The sequence below is a fragment of the Serinus canaria genome, chromosome 10, assembly GCF_022539315.1.
Source record: "Serinus canaria isolate serCan28SL12 chromosome 10, serCan2020, whole genome shotgun sequence".
NCBI classification, from domain to species: Eukaryota; Metazoa; Chordata; class Aves; order Passeriformes; family Fringillidae; genus Serinus; species Serinus canaria.
Genome location: NC_066324.1, coordinates 7,059,707 through 7,084,182, shown reverse-complemented (window position 1 = coordinate 7,084,182; position 24,476 = coordinate 7,059,707). Strand labels below are relative to the sequence as shown.

Below are 24,476 nucleotides of genomic sequence, written 5' to 3'. Positions count from 1 at the left end.
GGGCTCCCATCTGGACTCCACAGGTCCCCTTACAGACACTGAAAGTGAAGCACAAAGCTGTCAGTGGACACAACCTGAGCCAAAATCAGGTGCAAAACCAGTCCTGCAGCTCTTTCCCAATTTCCCCAAAGCCCCTTTTCCTGTAGACATTGCATTCTCCAGAAAACAAATCATAATTAAATAGGATCTTCTCCCAGAAAAAAATGGCAGAGCTCAAATTCATCCCCCATTTCCTACATGCAACTCAGTGAGGACAGTTCATTTCATAGGGGCTTAAAAGTCAGGGTTTTCTTTCTGTGCTGTTATTCAGCAGAGTGAAAGTGGGTTCGGGGGGCTTCTGAATGCAGTTTAATTTCATCTAGGCAAATTTTCTCTTTAATCCTTCATTTTTTAACAGACTAGGAACTTTTTTAGGTAGATTTTGCAATCAGTTTCAATACCTACTGCATAGCCTAGGTGTTTAGCCAGACCTCCCCACTATGAGACAGGATATCTCTGTGTAATGAAGGAACAAATACAGCCCTGAAATATTAAATGGATGCAACCAAGGTGAAAGGATCAGTAATCAACAGCAGCCAGAAGGAGCCCTGGCTGCCTGCCCACTGCTGGGTTTTGGCTGTTTTGTAGATATCACCCAGTGGTCATCAGAGAGCTGCCAGAGGGCTCATCATCTCCTGCTGTCCTACAGTGTCCCTGCCAAGCTGTCCTGTGATGGAAAGCCTCCAAGGCCTGCCAGCCACATTCACACTGGCTGGCAATCCATTAGAGCCAGGGTGGTGGACAAGGCTGCTCGAGCTCATCCTGCTCCAGAGCAGCCACAAACATCTGGTGGCAGTGAAGGGTGCAGCCCAGAGTGGGACATGAGGGGAGGCAAGGACTCATCTTTACTGCTTTCATACCTAAGTACTCTCGAGAGCTTTGTATGATTTTGGCTTCCTTTAAGTTCCACTCCATAATTTTTAAGGCTGGGATCGTGTAATCCCCTGGTTTAATATCACACCCATACAGATTTTCACCTAACCTCCCCTGAAGTTTCCCAGCTGGGCCACAGAACCCACAAATTCAAAGTTACTAATGGAGAGTGCTGGAGATACCTGGAGAGTAACAGAGATGCTCCAGCAAAGGTGCAGAGCTGGGGTTCTGTGGTCTGACATTAACAGAAAGGAGGGCAGGCTGCAGTGTATATCCTAAAACCTCTGCAGAAACAGCAGCTGAACTGGGTGCAGGTGCACTGAAGCAGGGAGCAGGGAAGTAGGCAAATCATAACCTTGAGTGAGAGGCAGCACAGGGTCACTGCACAGCTGTGAAACCCAAATAAAGGCACATTTCATCTTCTGGCTTTGGCTGCATTTTCAGCCACACTCAGACTTTCAAACACTGCTTATCACGGGGAGAGGGGTTGAATGTTGAGGCTTGGCTGCTTGCCTGAGGAAGCCCAAAGCATGAAGCCAGCTCCTGTACAAGCAGAGGGGACCTGCAGGGCTGGGTGCCAAGAGAGCTAAATCTCAGGATGCACAGAGAAGACTGCAGACAGGATGGCCATCAAGAATTATCTGCTGGGTGAGGGATGTAGGGAAGGAGAGGAAAGAGTTAGAGTGAGCAAAGGGAAATTTGTACTGACGAGCTCAGTGCTTTATAGCACAGAAAGTCTGGATGAGTCTGTAATGATCCCGAGAGAGAATACTGGAAATCCCTTTGCTTGAATCATTTAACATGAGGGCATTGCCAAGCAAGAAAAGCTGGGAGAGTGAACATCTGAGGGGATACTAGCCAGAAGACCAGGATCTAATATCTCCTTCCTGGGGGACCTTGAATAAGTAACAGATTTCTCTCACCCTCTGCTTCTCCTCCCTCATGGAGATGCTCTGAGGATCAATACAATCAACAATAGTGAGACATTTGGCTGTTATGATAATGGCAACTGTATAGAGACTTAAGGTACCCAAGTCTCAGAGCAAAAGAATTGACTGTCTATATTCCAGAATAGGAGATCTTTGCCATGAATATTTTTCACTACAGCACTTTTATTTCCATAGCTCACAGATGAAATGCACTGTAAAGGCTGCATAGGCCCCTTGAGGAACACCTTTTTCTAAGGTTGTTCTGGCTTTTGTGCTTTTCTGTATATTAATGGTACATGCAGGAACTAACCCTAGCAGGAATAATGTTTCTTTGCATTGAAATGAGTAAAAAAGAACCCTGGTGGTTGTCACATGGAAAAAAGGAGGAAAATCCTGGCACTCACCATTAGAAGCACAAACCCTCAGGACCCAGAGGCAGTGGGTGAGGTGCAGGTGGTGGCCCAGGTGTCTTCTTGTCAAGCTCAGTATTATATCAGTGGCTTCTGCCTTCTGCACTTTAAGCCCAAACTTCCTATCTGTGAAAAGAAAATGAGTATTAAACTATTGCAAAGGCCAGGTCATTGCAGCTGTGCTGCTAAAAATGTGTTTATTAAGCCTTGTAACTTAAAATCTTGTAAGACATTTAAATGTATCAATGAGTTAAACCAATATTAATCTCTCTGAAAATGGAAAGACATGGGGTTCACTTTGTGTCACCATGTATGGAACACAGAATAGTCTGGATTGAAAAAGACCTTTAAAGGCCACCTAGTCCAAACGCCCTGTTGCACCAGACAAGGTTGCTCAGAGCCCTGTCCAACCTGACCCTGAATGCTTCCAGGGATGGCACATCTGCCACCTCTCTGGGCAACCCGTGCCAGTGCCTCACCATCCTCATCATGAAATATTTCTTCCTCACCTCTTATCTAAACCTATCCTCTTTCAGTTTAAAAGCATTACTCCCTGTCCCGTACCAACAGGCCCTACTACAATGTCTGTCCCCTTGAGCTACTGCAAGGCTACACTGAGATGATCCTGATATCTGTCTCCCCTCCAGAAGCCCCCCAGCACCCTCAGTACCTCGTTTCTGACCCCCCTCCAGAAGCCCCCCAGCAGTACCTCGTTGGCCCACCCTGGCCAGCAGGCGCAGCAGGGGCAGGAGGGTGCCATGGTCGGGCGGCTCTGTCTGGGCAGCCGTGGCCAGGGCCTGCAGCAGAGCCTCACTGCCCCCTTTGCTGACCACGTAGTGAATCCTCCGACCAGTGCCTGGGGAAGAGAGGAGAGACAGCTCAGAGTACCCCCTTCCTGAGCCACAGCTTCCACAAGGCCTCAGTCTGCAAGGAGGACACGGAGCCTCCATGGCCTGTTACCCTGACAGTCCTGGTCTCCCCAAAGCCATGTGCTGCAAAAGTTTTGCAGTGTGCATTGAAATGTGGCAGGGAGGAATAAGCCCAGACACCGACAGGTTTCAAAGCACCAAAAGGCTCAGTGATCTTTTCTTGGATACTGGAAATTAAACAAGGAAAGAACTAAAGCTGCACTGGGCTTCTGCCAAATGAAAAGGAATCCTAGGGAAGCCTTGGGGACAGCTTTCAAATAAATGTAGGTCTCCAAAGGAACCACACTCTAACCCTGGGAGCTTTAGTGTGTTAACAAACATTGATCCAGGCTCAGTGGTTGGGGGATGCTGCTCCTTCAGTTCCTAGAAGAAGCAGGACCCCCTGTTCCCCATGGAGGCCATCCTTGCACCCAGCTGAGGAACAAGGTTCCCGGGCTCCAAAGGAGAGAAGGGAGGCCCAGATGGACAGGTGATGTCTCTGGTGGGGTTCCAGGAGTGAGGGACCCAGGAGGATCCAGCACCTACCAATGCAGCCCCCAGAGCCTGGCAGCTTAGCTGGGATGGGAATTGTTTGGTAGATTCTATTTTTGTGGTGGAGCAGAAAGGAAAAGGAACTTGACTTTTTTTTTTTTTTTTTTTTTTTTCAGTTCTTTTGCCAATACACTTATTTTTCCTTACAGCTTTGAGCACACAAACTGACATCCATTCCTGCAGCCCCAAGGCAGAAGTGCCTTCTGGAGAGAGGCTAAGCCCTCTGCATTGGAGGGTCTCTGGGCTCTGAAAAGTCAGGTTCCTTTCCCTGTCTCCCAGTCCTCTCTCCAATGGCACTGGTGAACATTTCCAGTGTTGACTGCCAGGGATTATGAAAGATTTTGCAACCCATGGGCATTTTCGAAACTAAAAGGAAAAAATTGATACTTTCCCTGAGTCTCTTTTTCTTTTCTTTAATACATTGAAAAAGCTCAGTTTTCCAAACACAGGAGTAAGGACTGCTGATCTATAGATACAATTTACATTTTTTTCACCTTGCAAACACCTGGTCAAGATTGAATGCAAGTATGAAATCCCTTACTTACTTTAGGACCCCCTTTCTGCCCTAGCCCACAGCTACTGCCCCAGATCTTTGCTTCCTTACCCAAAGACAGCAAGTCAGTGAGGACACTGAGAATGTTCAGGATGACATCCTTGTCACAGGAGCTCTGGAATGGAAACACACCGAATTTACAGATCAGTTCAGAACAGGACACTTTGTGCTGAACAGGGCTGCAGTGCATCATGCAGTGCAGGGGCACTGAGATCCTTGTTTGGATACTGAGCACTCTGTGCCATCTGGACAGTGAATATGTGGAAACATATTGATGACACATTTTAAAAGCCTTTAACAAATCATACTACACAGTATTTAATATACAATAGCATTTCTATAGAACTTACATCTAAATTCTAAACCAAAGCTCTCTTTTTTGATTTGATTTGGCTATCTCAAAGTTGAGGAAATTCTGTATCACACAGATATGCTAAACGTGAGGTGGTTTTCAATGACAGTATCTCTTATTACTGGAGTTGAACAACAATGTATTTAAATTATATTAATTCAATCTACAAGAAAATTCTCCTGTCTTTGCAGCCACAACCACGTGGAAGCCTTGAATTTGAGCAGAAAAAATTCCTAAGCTTATTTTTAAACTAATATAATTTAATTTTAAGACCAAGTTACCACCACACTTTGACACGACACATTCTGCTTTAGAGTCACTTTAAATTTTGCATTAGAGGAAATAAGATATAATGCACTTGAGGAGAAGGAAACACATGATATCTACCATCCATCTGTGTGATACACTAGACCCCTTCATTAATCCTGCTCCAAACAGATTTCACTGCTGTGATTCAAAAGTTAATCACTTTTCTGTATTGCAATTAGAGGGACTTGGGTTAAGAACTGCATGTCTTTATTTCTGAACAGATACAGCACCATAAAAGTTTCTAATATAATAAAAAATTGCACTTGAATAGCCTTGGTCCCAAAGAACTTTAGGATCACACAAACTATAACAGAATCACTTTATTTTCAATTAAATGATGACAATAAGATAACATCTCACAAATATATGGGTCTCATATTTCTGAATGTTGAACTGCTTCAGAAACTTAACCTACCTTGTAAATTAAACTAACTAGTATCCATTCTAGATATATGTGGTCATTTTACCAGCCAAATTGACTCAACCATTCTCTGACACATTTAACATTATGCAACTGTATATTGAAACAAGGAGTCAAGAAGTAACACCTTTCAAAAAGTAAAAGAATAGAAAGAATATTAGGGAAAGTCTAATTCAGATCTGTAATAATGATTGTTAATGCAAATAGACCTTTTTTTCCCAATGGATCCCTGAAAAAATGACAGCACAGGCTGACAAGGTGCTGAGGATTGTGTAGCTAATTAGGGAGCTGCAGTCCATACCTCCTCCTTAGTTATAACTGGGGAGGGTATGCACTGGGTGAGACATGGGATGAAGCAGGGAATTGATCAGTCTGCAGTCAGAGCAGGTGACTGCCAGCCTGGAGAAACAGATTTCCACCCCAGTCACAGAAATCTTGTAGGATGTTTGGCAGCTCCCTGCAACCAAATCTCCTTCTGTATTGGTAAACTGTACATGCCATTTTCTGCAAGGAATAACTACATTAGTGCCAATGTTTCCTAGCTTCTCTATCCTAAACCTAGAGTGTATTCTTAGATTTCTTTTTTTTTTTTTTTTTTTTTTTTTTGGTCATAATTACTAACAAAAAAACCTCTGAATCTCTGAAAAATTAGGTTTACCATCATACTGGTTTTGGTCAATTAGCAGAGCTACAAACCATTCCCTGTCCAATATATATTCCAAGGGAGCCAGAGGGACAAGAGGTGTCAGCAGGGGAATGAGAGAAAAGAACAAGATGTGGTCAGGGAAGAGGAAGGAAGGAAAGAAGAAGAGTCAGATGAGGATGAGATTGGAGAATCACTTCTGAAATGAGTACTCACTGGAGAGGGTCTGTGAGCACTGATGGCTTTCCCAAGGCTCAACTTGCTTTTGCTCTTAGCTAAAATCCACAAAGTGCCTGTCTCATCCCCACATCAGAGCTGGCCCATGCCTAGAGAGAGAGCCTGCTGTTTCTCTTCGTTATTAACTCAACAAGCAGAGACCTCAGCACTGAACATAAAAGTTCAGCCCTTTTATGATCCATGCTGAAGTCAAAAGGCTAGGTGTGATAGGATTGCTGCTCCTTTCAGAGCCAAGACAAACAGAACATGTGGCTTTAATGAAATCCAGTAACTCTGGCTTCACCAAGTATTGCCACCCTCACCTTAGAGGAGTCCAGATTTGTGCCACTGGCTCAAGCAGGGTCAGAGCAGTTCTGAGCAGAATTACTCTTGGGTAAAATATATCATTTTAATTCTGTGTTAATCTTCCTAATTCTGTTCATTTGGGCTGGCTCAAGTCTCCCAGATTAAACAAAGGACACTCAGAGCTTTCTCCCCAAGGGTTTCTTGGCATTTTTTAGCGTAGGGACTTAATAGTCAGGGGCAGGTTGTCAGGAGTGATGAGTATCCATCAAATTTACCGACTCCAGGAAGACTTACTGTTCTCAACACCTTTTTAAATATCAGGGTTGCCTAAATCAGACTGTCCTCTGGTTTTGTCTGGCTGCCTCTCAGTATCCCTTTCCTCTGTAGGTGGATGGATTACACATTAAGGTTTCAGTAATGAAGTCTTCATTGATTTATACTCCTATTACACTGGGTTGTTTATTTTAACTGATTGGATTGTGGGTTCCTAAGCCATTAACACAAATAGTGATGACATAAGATATCCTCTGATTTTCCATGCACTTTATCCAGGGACTCAGGCAAACAAAGAACTTGAGGGAACATGAAAGATCAACCTTTAAAATGTGAAAATTAAAGCTGGGTGATATGGCCAAATATTTTACCTGAGTATTTACTCTTGATGTTTTAACACTAAAATTCTGTGTTGGTGCCTCATTGCTCCCCTTCCTGCTGCACACCATTGAAGGAGTTGGATGACTCAAGTGTTGCTGAAACAATGGATAAAACCCCAGTCCCATTACAAATTCTAACATATTTCCCACTAACTTTAGTGGCACCACTGAATAACAGAGACTTCTGCAGAAGAGCACAGCTCCCATTTATAATAGCAAGGCAACACAGAAAAAAACCCCCTAAAGTTGTTATTGTCTTGCTAGACAACAACTTGCCTCTTGAAAAGAAACAGCTCAGATTTTGACTAATTAGCTTCAGGTTTTCAAAGTCATCAAAGATATTTGGACATTGAAATCCCTTAGAAGTGGTTGTTGAAATTAATACACATAACAAACTCCTTGTGGATGAATATGTTGGCAATTCATTCATAAAAAATATTCAGTAAATCTTTTTGAACAGTAAGTACAAATGAGAAAATCGCAACTTGTGCCTGATCTAAAAAAGATGAATAGTGTAATTTCTTTAATGCAAATTTCTTACTCTACTCTGGGAAAAATAAACACGTTAGTTATTTTTATTGAAAGAGATGTTTGATGGTTTAAGAACAAACCATAACCAAAGAAAAGAGAAAAGTAAAATTCCTCTTGCTAAGTATTTTCCATTCCTGCCAGCACTTACAAATGTTAGATGCAGCATCTACAAGTGCACAGACTAATGAAGATGCATTTGTTGTATATGGGTGGAATAAGAGGAGAGAAAAGTTCCCAGAAGCCTAAATTAGATTACAAAATTACTGACCTCCTGCAGAATTTCACTAAAAGGATTTAAAGTCAGAGCCAAATTGTTACCTATTAACAATGGCCTATAGTTGCCTTTCACAGCTTGTGGCTGTACAAAGGCTAAAGTAGCAAAAACATCACTTTAAATATCAAGCATGGCTGTACTTTTTGATCAGAGCCCCTCATCTTTCTTAGTCCTACTCCAGCAAAGCATCCTGTCTTCCTCACCCAACCAGGAATATCACAGGGCTGAGCTCAGATACATTTAATCAGCTCCTGGCTGAGAGCTCCTCTCTGAGCTTTTTCTGGGAATTAATCCCTGAAACACTGGGGTTAGCTTGGCAGAAGCTCCTCAGAGATAAACAGCAGAAGGATGGAGAAAGCCAGGAATAAAAAAATACCCCATCACATCGTCATTGATAGGTTACAGGCAGCAAGTGATTAATTGGTGACATTGGACTTGGAGGACAACAGCTCGATCCCAACATTTCTGACTGGCAGCTCGGGTTATTGCACTGACCCACAGTCAAGCAGGGAACAGCTCCTGTCTCCTTGTTCTGCTCCTGGGAACATGCCAAGACCAGCTGTTATTTACTCAAGACAAGATTATAAAATTGCCACTAAGCCACAGGACCAGGTAACCTCAGGGAAGTCTCTGGGGATGTTTTCCACAAGACTCAGAAACCCAACAGAGGTGGGATTTTCCTTGTACCACCTGCAGGATAGCAGGCATCAGTGCCATTTCCCTTCCAGCACTGCCTTCAAACAAAAACCTCCCATAAGTTCAGTCTTTTGGGCTTTTTGTCTTTTGCCCAAAGGCAGGTATTTCCTTGAGTGAGACACACAACCTACTGAGAGGGTTTGTTGGGAGTCTAAGCATTAATGCTGAAAAAAGGAGGATGCCCAGAAAGAAATCAAACAGCATTAATTTGCACGGTGTGAGATTTACTAATAAATATTTTATTTGGGGGAAGAAATACAAAGCAGTTATTCCAATCACAAAAATAATGAATGCAAAATGAAAGAAGTCGCTCTTGCAAGACAATGCATAACATGGTTCCTACCAATACATCCTTTAAATTTACTGTTGAATTGTCTCACAAAGCTGGGTGACTGCTTAGGAAAAATCTCCCAAACAAACAACAAAACAAAATGGTCTAATTTTAAAGAAAAGGTACTGCTTTACTGGGCTAAAAAATTTCCAGACCAGTTTGTTTGGGTCCTTTTTAGTGCGACTAAGGAATAGGATATCCAGTTCCAGGGTTTGTTTGTTTATTTGTTTGTTTGTTTTAAAATAGCCTGTTTCTAAATACGGAAGCAGGGTTTGACCTCTCCAAAATATATCCTCCTCTCTTCTCTTTCCTTTAATAAATTTGCTCACACAAATAGCAGTCAGCAGCCCAACTGCCTGTGTAATGAGATTTACATCTGCAAGTCAGATTTTTCACTCTCTGTGCTTGAAGTCTATTGAAGAGAAATTCTGGTGCAAAATTACTACTGGCTAAAATCAAGAGCAGGTTAGAGGCTGAGCAGCAATAGTCCTCACTGTTTCCTGAGAGCGCTAGAAAATATTGAGTCCTAATTACTCTCTTAATGCTTAAATCAGAGAGTCCTCTACCAGCAAGGCAGAGGTGCCTACCAGCCCAAAGTGCTGGGCACAGCCACTCACCACTGGCATTATGGATTTGCCAGCTGGATATCTCCTTCCCACAGCTGACTATCCAGCCTTACAATAACTGTGAAGCCAGGTTTGGTGCCTTATGTTCTGGGTTTTGTCAGAGTAAATTGCTTTTTCTAATTTAAGAGGAGCTAAAAATTCACACTTAACTAAGAGAGCAAAATACCCTGGAGAGTTTATTGTCTGAATGCTCCCATCTTCAGCCTCAACATTCAGCCAGCAAAGCATGATTTCTTCTTGTTGGAAGGTCCACAGTATTTGTTACATGGAGGTTTAAAAATCATTATTTCTGAGGGGGGTGGGAAAGGGGTTCAGAGACCTCTGAAATATCAGTAGGCAACCACAGAGTAAGGGAGGATTCCAATTAAAGTGATTATAGCCTGAATTTTGGCTATTATAAGTGGAGCACCTTCTTAACAAACATCCTCAGCATCACCACAGGAGCCACCATCCTCTGTGGTAAACAGTACATGCTTTTCTTTGTCCAAATCTGCATCTCCTCTTCTGAAGAGTCAGATAGGCCTGAGCAAGCCAGGGAACTCAGAAGAGGCATGGAAGGAGAGGGGGCTATTTAAAGCCTCAGAGAGGAGGACCTTGCTGCTCTGGGAGTGTCCTAAGTGACCTCTTTAATCCTGGGAGAAAGGCGTCCACAGCTGTGGGGGATCACGTAGCCTCAAACTGTACCCGGGGCAGCCAAGGGGCCTCCAGGGACAGGACACGTGGCCAGGCAACCTCTTGCTCCTGTTCCCAAGCCTTGGAGACAGGTCCCTCTCGCTGGCCCTGGCCACCCCTGTGAGGCATGGCAAGCACCCCACTGAGCCAAGCACCAGACATTTCTTTTCCTGCTGATGCTTCACACCACACCAAGCCCAAAGCAGAAATTATGGGGTTTAGATCAGAAAATATGGCAAAGACTCATTAAAAACATCCCTCCATTTGGCCTGCTGCAATCAGGTGGGTGGCTTTTTTTGTGGCTTGCAATGACCTGAAGGTCTGGTTTTTTTATCACCTTTGTTGGTTTTTTCTCACCTTTGTTTGCACTTGGGTGTGATAACCTGCAGCATCTTTTTCAGTAGCACATTAGATCACAGCTGGGTGCTATGATTCCAACTCTTCACAGTGAGTGGCAGCTCATCCAGGTGAGCAGGAATAGTGCCTCAAAGCAAACTTCTAACATGCAAGTGAACAGGGCTTTGCTCCTCTTCACTGAGCTTCAGGACTTCTTCTCAGAGGATACAGGCTACACTCTGCAGGACTGAACTGCTTCAAGGCAGGGATAGGAAAATTCCAAACTTACATTATAATGTCTTCAAAACACTGAAGGTGTTGAGATGAAACAGCTTGGCTCAAGCTGATCTCTAGCCAAAATAACTTGGTGAATAACATGGTGAAAATCATCTGTGCCAAGGAACCTTACAACATTTAATGAAACAAATTGCACTAACATAACACCTTGCTTTAGAGGATCAGACTTCTACATAATTAGCTAACACCTGCCCAATAGCATCCCTCATCAAGATCAGATTGTTTCTTATTTTCCTGGTGGGAAATATCACCCTGTGGTGGGAAATTCACTTAGTCAATACCTAAGATAGCTGGCAGAGCCAGGATAGCTATCACAACAAAATGAAGCAGAAACACTGCATGCACAGAAGTACTGTGGCCCTCAATCTCAGACTTACTTCCATCTATTTGTGAGGAGTTCAAAATTTCCCTTCCCTGAGATCAGTCTTCTCCTCCCAACTTACCTGAAGTAAGTGCAGCAGAAAAATCTATCCCCTGCAAGAAATACTGATGCCAGCTTGGGAGAAGAAAGAGCAACTCCCCACCAGTGGGTCCCAGAGCTATTTGAAGAGAGATTCATCCTTGTGCCAAGGAATGAGGGGGTACTACATTTAATAAATCCATACAGAAATTAGGAAGCACATAGACCATGGCCTGATTTTTTTCCAAAGGATGTTTTACCTGCTGTGTCCAAAGGACTCAAAGGTGTTTCCCCTAACTTCAGAGCAAGGTTGTTCATCTCAGTGCCACATTATTAGTGGCAATATATTCACAGTCAGATATCTGCAGGAATTATGCCCTGACAGACTGCAATATCTTGGATACTGTTGGCAAAGTAAACTGCTTTTTTTCTTTCTTTTTCCACACCAAAGTTTTCTCACTATTCTCAAAGAAAAGCTTATCCTTGTGCAGAAGTTCCTCCTTATACAAAGTTCCTTTATGTCACTTGTTCCTCTCACTAATGCTCCTCTAATAGAGCAATTACTTTATTATGCAGAAACGATGGTAAAACATTATTATATAACCCTCAAATGCTTCTGTCAAATTGGAAGTGTTAAAAGAATGAGGAAACTTTGAGATAAATCAAAACACGTGACACTCTGCAAAAGGCTTTTAGACTTTCTTTTGAATATTTCTAATGTTCTTTCTGTAATTTCTACTGCAGATAAATTCTCCCAGGTTTTATCTCTTATTTCACAATAAGTTACCTATGACACCTGAAGATTTTGACTGGATTTAATGTTATATTATTCTCCTTTTGCTCTTTTTAATCTACTTTTATTTTAATGCCAAGATTATCCTAGCATATGCCTTTCACACTTTCTTATTAAGTTTCTGTAAGGCATTAACCATTCTTGTACAATGAATTCTATATGCATGCCATCACCTACTGTTTATTGCTGTTTCTTGGATTTATTCCTATATTTTATATTACTTTTGCTGTTACTGAACTAATTTAAAATATTAATGTTTCATTCAAATGCCACTCTGTTGCAGATATTTAACACAGCTGCCACCCAAATTTAATAGGGAGGGATCTGTTTTCTCCATTCAGTTTTAGTTTTATTTTCCCCACCAACAATGAAAAAGCAACATGAAACATAATACTCTTTCTTTTTTGTGAGATTTGATGGGTGTCAGTCCAGAGAACACTTTGTCTTTCAAAGATGAAGCACATTTTGGAGTTGACAAACTTTTTTACAAGCAATGGCATTTCTCAAAGTACAAATGAGTCTGGAGAATCTTGGAAAATTTCCAGATGTACTTGCTTTTTAATGAAACCACAGATTTTTGAATGCTATAGCAAATGTGAGTGTGTGTACATGGAAATAAATGGCCATAATGAAGGCACTGCTATCCTTGCCTTCTCTGGAATATTCCTGCTTGGACCACCCATGATTAAGCCCAAGAATCCCTGGGTCTCATCTCAGTCTGCCCTAATACTTGCCTATGTTCAGTCCAGGCTTCTCTCTGTATTCCTGTGCAAATAATCACACTTTTTGCAAATTATTCTGACACTGACTTGCACAGGCTGAAGATGAGAATCACTATAAGGTACACACTGGTTTAGAAAAACACCAGTCCTTTCTCTTGCCAAGACAAGTGTCCTTATGTGTCAATCTACCCCACTTCCAAAAGCACCTTCTGGAACAGCCATGCAAATGCTTTTAATCAATCACATTTAATAACAATGATTGAGGTATGGGCAGTGGAGACAAGCCACTAATAACTATTGTTAGTCACAGCTTATTTTCTTCGGAGATGGAACCTGAAAGTGAAAATGATGAACCTATTTTTGCCATCCAGCCTAAGTGAAAAATCAAACAACAAACGAAACTCGGCATCCGTAATGAATATCAAACTGTGCTTTGAAATTCTAATGATTTAAAGTAATATTACCAGTAATATAAAGCAGAACTTCAGTTTAACTGCATTGCTGAGACCCATCCATCTAGATTTAAACAGCGATCTCTCAACAGCAAAGCCCCTAGTTCTCTGAAAAGGTTGCCAAATTTTTAAGAGGCATGATAGGGGTATGTCATTTTCCATCCAGAAGGTAACAAAGGTTTTTATGTCCTTTATCTTCAGTCTATACCCCGTGCTAAACAGCTAACAGCAGCAAGGCAATGCCACCATGCCAAAACCAGGAATGTTTGGGGCTTTATTCTACCCTTGTTACTTCATCCAGTAGCTCAGATGCACCTGAAAATTAAGGTATTTTGGCTTGACTTGGTCAGTCAAGCTAAAAGGCATTTTATTAGCTCCACGAATGAGCCTGTGTCTGTGTTTCTGCTCCAGGAAAAGGGACAGGAGTTATATTTAAAAATACCCATCTTCATACATTCTGCTAGGGCCCCCTGTGTAGTTCACCCAACCAAGCCCCTTGGGCTCTGTCTTCTGAGACTCTCTCACATGAGAACAGGCTGATCTGTGTCAGAATCTACCTCTGCATCCATTACCAGCAGGGAAAGATGGCCAAAAAGTTGTTGTTGTGTCCTGTTTTGTTTAAGCATGTTCCCAAGGAGCCCTGTTGGTGGAATAGTGCCCACAGGCTTTGTAGGACATAACAGGGGACTCTCAGCTAGGGAGATTTCCAACTGTTTGATCATCCAGCCATGCAGACCTTTTAGACAAACCCTCCAGAGTTTTCAGTCAGTGAGGTACAGCTGCTGCTGTGAGAGCTTTTGAACCAAGCTGTTAATAATCATGGTTTTCATCTCAAAGAGCAGTCATTTTAATGCATCTCTGCATCCAGCTGTCCCCTTGAAGTCCCTGTGCATCATGGGGAGATCAAATGACCCCAGCCATATGGGAAGAGAAATTGTCAAAGAAAACAGAGCCAGGCACACGTTCTCTTTCTCCTTTGTCACCTCCAGCTTTCTCCCTCACTTGCAGAACTTCAGCATGAAGCCAGAGGCTGTTCAAATTGCAGAAGTTTGTCCCAAAGAGAAGGTCAGTAATGCTGCTTTCCCCTAGCCTCTCCAGAAACTCTCTCCATATGGATGGTGCTGGTTTATTCCTGGAAGAATTGAGGGTTGAAAGAGGCAGTTCAGTTTGTTCCTCTGACTTCATCAGATCAGCATTTTAATCATAGGGAAAGGTCAGGTGGTCCATTCTCCCTCCTCCCCTCCTTTGAAGTGAGACAGGTGGGCATTCACCATGCCAAGTGAACTGCTTATGGGAGGATCTCTCTCTCCCTGTCAATCTTCTGCTTGCCAGGTTAATCCTGAATGAAATGGAGGGCCAGCTTTATCTTCACTGTAAATCTGCTGCTTTGGCCTTTCATCAGGAATCCCATAAAAACCACAAAAGATGGCAAAGGACAACAGGCACTGTACTGATTTCACCCAGGCTGCACAAGTGTCATCTGCTCAGGCTGTGAGTTGTTCCACCCTTTGATTTGGGAAACAATGTGGGCTAAGATTCCCTTTGCCCTTACTTGACAGACGAACCTTATCTCCATCTACTGTCCAAATGAAGAAAGCAGAAGGCACAGACATTGAATTAGTTTGATGGGGTTTATAACAGTTCTGAAATAAAGCCCAGCACTTCTGCTTTATCCATCAATAAAGCATCATTCCTTCCTTTGAAAGGAAAGGAATAGGTACCAGAGAGTGCACTGAGATGATGGGCCACGGGGAGGAGAGTATGTCTCAGTTTACTACAGGGATCAAATTCCCATTAGACTCAGTGGGAAAGCCTTTGCCTGTAAATTACACCAAAAATTAATGTGCATAAAAGGCTTCTCAGAAGTTGATTGCAGTAAAACACAATGCTGTGGTGTTTCCATGTCAGAAGAAAACCCCATATGTTTTGGTTTCAAAGCATCCCTTGTTGAAAGGCAGGGGGACAAAAGCCAAGATTTCTTTGGTAGTGATTTCTCCCGCAGGAATTCTGTGTCAGAATTACTCAATTTTCTAACAAGAACCATCATGAAAGCTTTGCAGATCTCATTAATTCCACCTCAACCTACACTACCTTTTGAAACTAAGGCTGTGTTCTTCCATGAGAAGAGACCATGAGAAAAAAACCCATCCTTGTTCTCTAGACCCCCAAAGGAAAGGAGATTCAGCTTTGCCTGTGTGATTTCTTATCAAGCAAATGTTATTCTATTAATCAATAGTTGGTCTAAAACACTAATTCTCTTTTTTGTACCTTAGTGGTGCCTGCAGGCAGAAGAATCTCTACTGTGTTATCTTTGTCCTCTCTAGAAGACATCTCATGAAATCAATGACAAATTCTTGATTTCTGAGACCTTGATTTCTCTATGATGTGTTTGGTCCCCACTCAGCAAAACAGAAGTCATAACAGCACACAGATCATAAGGAAATACTAAGTCATGGATATGAATGGGGTCTGTCTCCATCAGGCTCTGGAGAAGAATGACCAAGTTTCCTTTATTTTAAGAGATGATCTTCATCACATTAGACTTTCCTTCCCAAAACTGTACTAAGATAAATTGTTTTGCCTGTATGAAAAGGAAAAAGTTTATCCAGTTCTTGGAGATTAGAATCTCCACCCAAAGAATCCACCTAGAATATATTTAGGTTAACTTCTCATAAAATGGAACAATCAGGGAATAAACCCACATTTTTAGTAACAGAAAATGTCTACAAATATTTTATTGATTTGGATTCATGTTCTTGCTTCTTAGCCATCCTAAATTAAGGTGTATTTTCTGAAATAAACCATCTCTTCTGAAGCACCACCACAGTAATGTACTCTATGGCACAAAAAACTTGCAGGATTGCAGGCACCAGTCTCAGCTGGGCTGGACAATGCATTTGTTCAAGAACCTACCACACTGCTTTCCCCTAACACTCCCTCCTCACCTCCTGCAGCAAACCTGGTTTTGTCCAGGGCAGAAGGAGAGCTGGCTGGTGAGCTACTGCTCCTGGTCTCCTTGGAGAAGGTTGTTACTCCCTCTCACAGAATGTCTCACCAATACCTCCCAGTTCCCTGGGGACTGAAATCAGCCTGCTTTTCCCAGGAATCCCAGCTCCCCATCCTTCCCTGCGGAGATTCCCGGCGCACAGAGCAGCTCCGCCGGTGGATCGGCGCTCTGTTCTCGGGGGCAAACAGGTGCAAATAGACTGTCTGTGAGACAAGAGATTATTAAAAGAACAGGGGAAGGCAGGAGGGAATTATTTTCTGTCCTGGTCTGGTGAGAACAGCATAGTCAGGAGACCAGAGTCAGGCAGAGCCCAGTGGCACGTGTTGGCACTGTGTGTGGATTTGGGATCTCAGAGCCGGAGGGTCCCAAGTGTGCACACACCAATCCAACAGACACAGGAAAGGGACACCTCTGCCCAGCATCACAGCCAGTTCATGAGCAGCTGCTAGCACACACTGCCTCATTCTGCATTCCCACTGACTGCTCTTGGAGCCCTGAGGAAGGAGGGGTTTTACCTGCACTTCCAGAGGCTTAAATCCCCCCATATTTCACTGCAAGGGCAATGATGGTATGAGCAGTGTTATCTATCCTGGCATAAACAGGAGTGATCACACAGAGGCAGTGTGTCCATGATAACAACTCCAGGAGCAATTTCCAACCCTGCCGTCCCAGACCAAGCAACATAAAAATCCCTCCCCATCTCTTAAACTCCCAGAATGTGTATGAAATTATTTTCTCTCAGTTACCACACATCAGTGAGATCTCTGCTGGTACTAGTAGACACTGCTAGAGCCAACCATTATAAGCCCATATGTTTTTCAATACAAGCAACTTTTTGTGTCTGCTTTGCTGAACATAATATAATAAACTTTAATTCAAAATGCCCATGAACACATTTTGTACTACAGACAGTTTTTTCCTATTACAGATAAAACCAAGAGGACTGGACCAATGCATTGGACAGAAAAATGTGTCTAAGCCATCACAACAAATGCAGCATAATATACTGAAAATAAGATTATGCTACACAAAGGAACACTAGCAAGACCTATTCAGGCAAACACCTCTTTGTATGAAAACATCTCCTCTTCTATTTCAAAAAGGAAAATTACTGAAACCTAAGAAAAAGAGGGTGGAAATTTTCCATTGTCATAAAAATATTGATGTAATATATAAATACATCTTTAGACATACAAAACAGCTAGGGAGGCTCGATAACTACCAATAATTATCCTCAACTTAGAGATAGAAAACCAGATATTTTTTAAGTATATTTGCATACTGTATGTGAAAGATAATAGTTTAAACAAATCCATACACCTCCTTCCATAATGTTGTTCATTCTATTAATTTGTTTGTGTCTACAATGCAGTACCAAAATACACAATATTGAGTTGCATGACATGGCATAATGTACCATTATATTACATCCAAATAGTCTAAGTTAAACAGCTTGGCCATAAGCATAAAGTCAGCCCCTCAACAGCCAAAAAGCACCAGTTTTAAAGCATTCCTGATATTTCATTCGATCCCCTGGAGTAACTGCATTTTTTAATTTCCACATGACAACTTGTTTTATTTCACAAAACCTCTGCTTCAGGATGAGCAGTGCCTGTTGCCTGGAAAATCCCCCCATGCAGCATTTTGTCCTCATCATTTAGCATGTGGTTCTGTGCATTATTTATTGTGCAGCATCCAAGCCCTGCATGAAAACAAATTATTAATTTGCTTCTCAATTTTCTTTTTTTTTTTTTTTTTTACTGTATTGGTACCAGAACCTCAGGGGTTTTTTTCCCCCTGTGTTCATCACCTGGTTTCTTAAACACTGATGTGAATCATGGTGGGATTATTTGCCTTGTTACACATGACTGACTCAGAAGCAGAGGTTTATAAACCATTTTTTCAGGCTGGCACCCAACTGATCCAGCAACAAGGCCATCCTGTCACATTTTCATTGCTGCAGGGAGGGAGAAAGGGCTCTCCTCAACCATTAATGACAGAGCCTCAAAGCACAAACCCTCCTAGACAAGGATGAGGGACAGCAGAAGATGAACAGAACTCCACTTTCCTTCTCTGTTACAAAGTTGTGCTGAGCTCAGACTGTGACCCACTCTTGTGCTCAGCTCAGCCACTGCTGCTGCTCCCATCAATCTCTTGGTACATTTTGCACCCCAAGGTCCTCAATTCTCATAAATTCAGCCACAAAAAATTCTGGATAGCCCATCTGGAGGCATTTGCAGAGGAGCTGACAGTGTGCTCAGGGAAACAGCTGGGGCCAGCCCAGGGACAGAGAGCAATTCTGGTCCCAGCTCTGTCGGTGGAAGGATTTCCGCAGAGTCCAAGACCTGTCACAGCTTCCTCTGAGGGCTTTTAGAGCTCTGGTTTTTCACAGGAGTGAAAAACCTCAATGTTTCATCTGTGGCCTGGCAGGAATTTGGGATTAATGTATGGATTTTAGCCTCCTTTCCTCTTTGTTGCTTAGCAGTGCCCCATGGTGGTGAGCCAAGGGTTGTAGGGAAAAGCTCTGGGTTACCTTCAGGTTCTCCTTGGACAGGGAAGAGATGACAGTGGAGGTGGGAAGGAAAAGCAGCAACTCTGAAAGCTGAAGTTGGGACCTGCACTATCTCTGTAGGATTTTTTATGGATGATTATGCCTTTTCTACCACAGTTAAAGTCAAAACCAGGCTCATGCAGCCCAAGTGGCATTTGCAGTAGAGACATGAAAAAGTTGCACCCACTATTTCTCCTTGAACCCTACAAGCCAAGTGTTTCCCTGTCCTAACTGTACTTCTTCTGCTGTTCCAAAGCTAAAACAGTTTTTATAAGGAATAGCAGAAATAAGTCCACTGCTGCTCACTGTAAGTACAACAATCACAGTAAAACTCAGTTAATGAACCACATAAAAATGGCCATCTGGTTTTGAGTTGATTTTTGTTTCCCTCTAAGGCTATTCCACTAAACCCAGCCTGCCAGGCTGCCTCCCAAAAACACCAATCCAAACTTTGAGCTGCTCTCTTCCCAAATGAGTGGCCATTCTGCTACCTGAGCAGTTCCTAAGATTTTTTTTTGCATTTATTTCTCTCAAAGCCAGGAATCTCAGCAGCTCTGCTGACAGAGTAAGTGCAAGGATGCAGAGCAGACAAAAGCATTTTGCAAAATGCATTTCTATTCACTGTCAGTGGAGCAGCACAGATACCTTCCCACTTGTCCTTAGGACAACAATAGCTCTGCCTTGTCAGCCAGCCAGCACAACAGCTCAGAAGGGGCAGCACAAAGAGCTGAGAGCTCCAAGTTAGCAAACAGCAGATCCTGTGGCTGTTCTGCTGGACACTGGGGCCACTCACAGATAAATCCCTCTGCAAAACCAACATCCACCACTGATACATAAGATTTGCATCTTTTCCCTGTCAAGCTGTAGCATTTGGGAACCTGTGAAGTCCAACACAGCAAGACAGAGTTTGAGCCAAAGATCTGCCAACGGCCCCAGGGGCTGCCAGCTTTGCAGAATATGTGAACGGGAAACTGTGGCTTTGGGAAACATGTGAAAACCACGCTGAGAGCCAACAGGAAATCTGGGACTCCTCAGGCAACACAATGTATCCTGCCATGGAATAAAATGTTCTCGGGGGCAACCAAGGCATGGGCAGTGAGGAGGAGAGCAGGGAGAAGGAAAGGGAAAAATAAAAATATTTCTTATTTGTCCAAATGATCAGAGGGTGGGGAGAGATGAAGGCCAGGGCAACGAGGAGGAGACTAAAATACTCTACAGTCTCAAGGGATTCAGGGTCACAAGGCAAGATGCTGGCTCCAATTTTCTATTGCCCTTCTTAGCAAGTACCAGCTGTTTTTAACTAACACTCAGATAACTCCTCCTAGCATTAAAATAACCAAGAGATCTAATCCCAAATCTCTTGGGATTTTTCATTGAGGAGGCTGCCTGTAAGATGGGATGTCAGACTTTTTTGCCTGGTCAAAAGCCATACATGCAGAGGGTGTTTACTTCTGCCACACTGTGGCCAGGGGCCAGGGTGAGAGTGGCAACCAGCCCAGCCTTTACTGAGGAACTGCATTATCTGTGTATGAGAGACAGAGTGGGGCTGGGTTGGGGCTGAGGAGCTCAGTGTCATGCAGTGAGAGGTGTGAACAGAAACAGGTAACACTATCCAGGCCAGAGGGATGGGAGGTGATAACTGTTGGATTACACTGGAGAGGGAGAGTCAAGAAGAGAGAGCAAGGAAGAAGGTACCAGGGTTAGAAAGAAAATGAGAAATGACAGTGAAATCCTCAGAGCTTGGCTCTGCCATGCTGACACAAAACCTGTGAGACAGGGAGAGGGTTTTCTTAAATCTGAATTTCACATTTTTAAAGCCTCACATTGTAAGCAGTGAAGCACTTTTTACCTAGAGATCTGAAATGTCACGTCTTCCCTGCAGTGACATTTTGGTGACAAAATGCAGCTGCACTTTGAAAGGAGTTTTTGCTATTCACCTTGTCACTTTGCAGAACATCCATAGCACGTTGCACTTCCAGGGGTTTGAGCTGCCTTTGGAGGATCACGTTCCTTCATAGCACTGGGAACAGTTTTGAAGAACTAAAAAAATGTGTTTCTTTCTGTGACTGCTCAGTTACAAAGTGCACTGTGTTCTGGATTTGTTCTGCTTGATACTGCCCTCACCAAAGCCAGGCTGTGAGTCTAGGAGTGAAAGTGTCTATGCCAGGAAGAAATGGGGGAGAGCCCTCCCTCAGCAAAAGGTGACAGAACCTGTCTCAGGTCTGGACATTCCTCCAACTGGGAATAAAAATCTATGCCAGTGCTTGGAAGGGAGGTAGAAATTTAGTCCTGTGTAACTGACTGATGGAGAAAGGATGATTTTATTCTCAGTTTATAAAGACTGGCTGAATGTTTCCTCATTCTTCACCTGAAAGCTTTCTGCATTCAAAGCAATATTATGTGCTAACAGAAATGGATAATGCCCAGTAATACCCTGCAGAATAGCCTGTTGTAAGCAGCAGATATGTTCTTCGTGCCCAATAAAAGAATATGAACCAGCACTGACAGTCCAGCAGGTCACAAAAACAAAGCAACCATGTTTTGGACAGCTGTTGCAGAAAATAACAAAGTGGGGAGAGATGCTATCAGCAAAGGCAAACATCATCCAAAGTTATTATTTCCCAGGCCAATACTTTCCAACTGTGTCAAGTAAAGGTCTTTTTTATCACCTGATTTTTTAGCAGAGATAGGTAATGGTATTATAAAGCCATGCCGGTAATTTTTTGGCTGAAGGCAAAGGAAAGAGGTGAATCAGAACAAATAATTGTCATCAACCCCTTACTTTCTGCCTTTTTGGCACTCAAGCCTCTGCATCAAATTGAAGATATAACAAGAAAGATTTTTTTTATGTCCTTCAAGTGAATACAGAATTTTTGGGAATAAGGGTCTTGTACCAAGGGGGGGTTTTGTGGCACTGGGGCTGAATGCTGTGCTGCCTTGTGGTTTTACCAATACCATGCCTGCAGTGCTCCTAACCATTTCCAGTTTAGACCTCCATGTAGCTTTGTCAATGAACTGCACTTGTGATTTTAAACTATAGGTTCCAGTTTAGGTCTGGATCTTGTCCAGTTCTGTTCCCAGATTATGCAAACACCAGGACTGTTGTGTTAGAGAGCAAAAGAAAAACAGATGTGCACTCAGCTCTCAATTATCCAGAGAAGGAGAGGACTATAGCCTGGATTCAGCACAAACATGATCTACTACAAAATATGAATTAAATAAGCTGTAACAACATAAGGCAAACAAGTTACACTGCCAAAACATAAAAGGACAGCAGGATAATTTTCTTCAGCATGCCAGTTTACCTGCAGAACTCACTGACACAAGGGGCTACAGAGACCAACCAGTGCTTGAAATGAGAAGTAAAAGTTGTTGACATTACATACGGCAAGGTTGATCAGCCCCCACAACTATAGTTTCAAAGCCAATTTCTATCATTGGGTTTTATAACCTCCTCTGCATGCTTGTAGCTGGTCACAGAGACCTCCTGAGACAGGGCTGGAACACATGAATCCTTGGGCTGACCCAAGCAGGTCAGTCTTTTTTGCACACCCTCTCCCTCATTTTCTGTGCCTGCAATGTGTGAGGCTTTGATGGCACACGTAGCAGTCAGAGGATGCTGCTGCCTCAGACACAAAACTCCTGTCCCCAGAGGGCTCTGGGCCATGTCAGCACAGCTGCACACAAAGATGGCTCAGGGCACCTGAAGAGTGCACACAAGTGGCATTTCACCATGACTGTCTAAAAGCTGCTTTATATGCAAGTAGCTTGTCTAGGCAAAGCAGTTCCCACCCATCCCTCATGACAAAACAAGGCTTATAAAAGCACAGGTTCCCTCCCAAAACACGCTCCCCTATTTCACAGGGTAGCTCATGCCACAACCTGGGCATCTTCTCCTGCCAGGAGGAACGCATCCTGGCAGTGGGAAAACAGAGCTAGAAATGCCTCTCCATCTCATGGCCAAGCTTGTCCACCAAGTATGATCCTGGGCTGGGACACTTCCCTCTGGTCCATGGGACCTGTCACAGAGCACACCCAACACCAGCACCTCACCCATCTCAAGAGTTTTTGTCACTTCCCCAGAGTATTTGAGGGTCCTGGGCAGACAATTTGACAGGGAGGAACTTGCTCCTCACAGGCAGATCTGTTTACTCGTGCCCCTCAGCCCTGAGCTCAGACTGACAGTGCTGTCAGGTCCCATTCATTTCACAGCAGCCCATGGCTCACACCTCCCCGCTGCCCTGGAGAACACAGCGAGAACTCGGCAGCACAGCCTCTGCCCTCAGCCGGGCCCTGAGATTGAGGCATAGCAGTAATTGCCAGCACTCACTGAGCAGTGAAACTTCAATTCATAAAGGCTTTTCAGGGTGGGAGGTGCAGGTCAGGGCTCCTGCATGCTGATGCTTTTAGAGCCAAGCCAGCCAGGAGCTCGTACCAACAGCCTCAGCCCAACAGGTCACTGATGGGGGATTAAAGAGGAAAACAAGCCCAAGCACCTCTCTTGTTAGTTCAAGCTGTTCTTACCTGGAGGGTGGAGAGAAGGACTTGCAAGCCACTGGCTTCTTGTTCTGCCATGCTGCTCCCCACTCACACTCCCTCCTTGTAGCAGCAGACACAAAGCAGCTCGAAAGCCAAGCTGCCAACTTGCCTTGCTGCTGCCCCTGCGTCGTTTAAGAAACGAAGAACTAAACACAGATCCCCAGACACACGCACACTGCTACCACCAATAATCACAGCAATGCAACTCTAGACCTCAGCAGGAGAGATAAATGTACCCCCTCCCTCCCAGCTCTCCCTCTGTGACGAGAAGATTAATTCCTATATAAAGAATCCCAGGGATTAAGTAAAGTGCCCAGGAAAGGTCTGGGTGCTTGGTGTGTGGTAGGGGGAATGTGGGGAGGGTGGCAATAGCAACAAGAAAGCAGAAGAGCTACAAACCTCAAAGAAAGCCAGGGAGAAGGGAGGGAGCAGCGCTGGCTGCCTGACAGGCATTCCCAGCTGACCTGCTGATCCGTTCCAGACCCTGCCTGTGGACTCGTCTCCGTTTGACTTGGTTCCAGTGAAACCGGAGACTCGGAGAAGGCAAAGCGAGCGGGAGAGATGCCCTCGGTCTTAACGAGCGCTGACAACGAACGGAAGATACACCCGGCATGAGGGACAGGTGGAGCAAGGCTCGGCAGGGTTTTGGCTTCCAAGCCCCACGATTGTCCCAAGTGGCAGCTGCTGTGGCCACAGGCAGTGCCCTGCGGCGCAGGGAGTGACCGCAGAGGGTCATCTCGTGGCTGCACAGAGCGGAAAGCCACCTCTTCAAGGTGTAGTTTGGGGGAAGACTTTGCTCCAAGGGCCCCCAGAGTGATCCACATGTACCTATATTGGCCTATAAGCACAGCAACTCGGAGCCTGGTTTGCTCCCTGGTGCACAAGACACGCTGTAGTACAGTTGTAGTTGTAGCTTAAATTCCTAGGAGGGCACGGAGTCCACTTTTAGCTTCAGCCCAGTGATATCAAAGGGCTTGGTAAACAAGAAGGAGCAGATAAAGAAGCTGAGTAGAGGGTTAGATGAGGATTTTCCAGCAAAATATTTTCAATGTGAAAAGGTCAATTAGTCCCACGACAGGTATTTT

The 24,476-nt window shown here is 43.7% G+C and overlaps 1 protein-coding gene across 1 annotated transcript in view; it reads right to left on the bottom strand.

Moving 5' to 3' along the window:
• The window catches only part of AGBL1 (AGBL carboxypeptidase 1), a 263,620-nt gene extending 239,405 nt beyond the window's left edge, over positions 1-24,215 (bottom strand). The window contains exons 1-4 of the mRNA XM_050978551.1: positions 23,856-24,215; positions 4,316-4,379; positions 2,961-3,107; positions 2,246-2,377 (exon numbers count right to left, since the gene is read on the bottom strand). Coding sequence (XP_050834508.1) covers positions 2,246-2,377; positions 2,961-3,107; positions 4,316-4,379; positions 23,856-24,215 — 703 coding nt within the window. The remainder of the gene's footprint in view (positions 1-2,245; positions 2,378-2,960; positions 3,108-4,315; positions 4,380-23,855) is intronic.
• Positions 24,216-24,476: the final 261 nt, after the last annotated feature.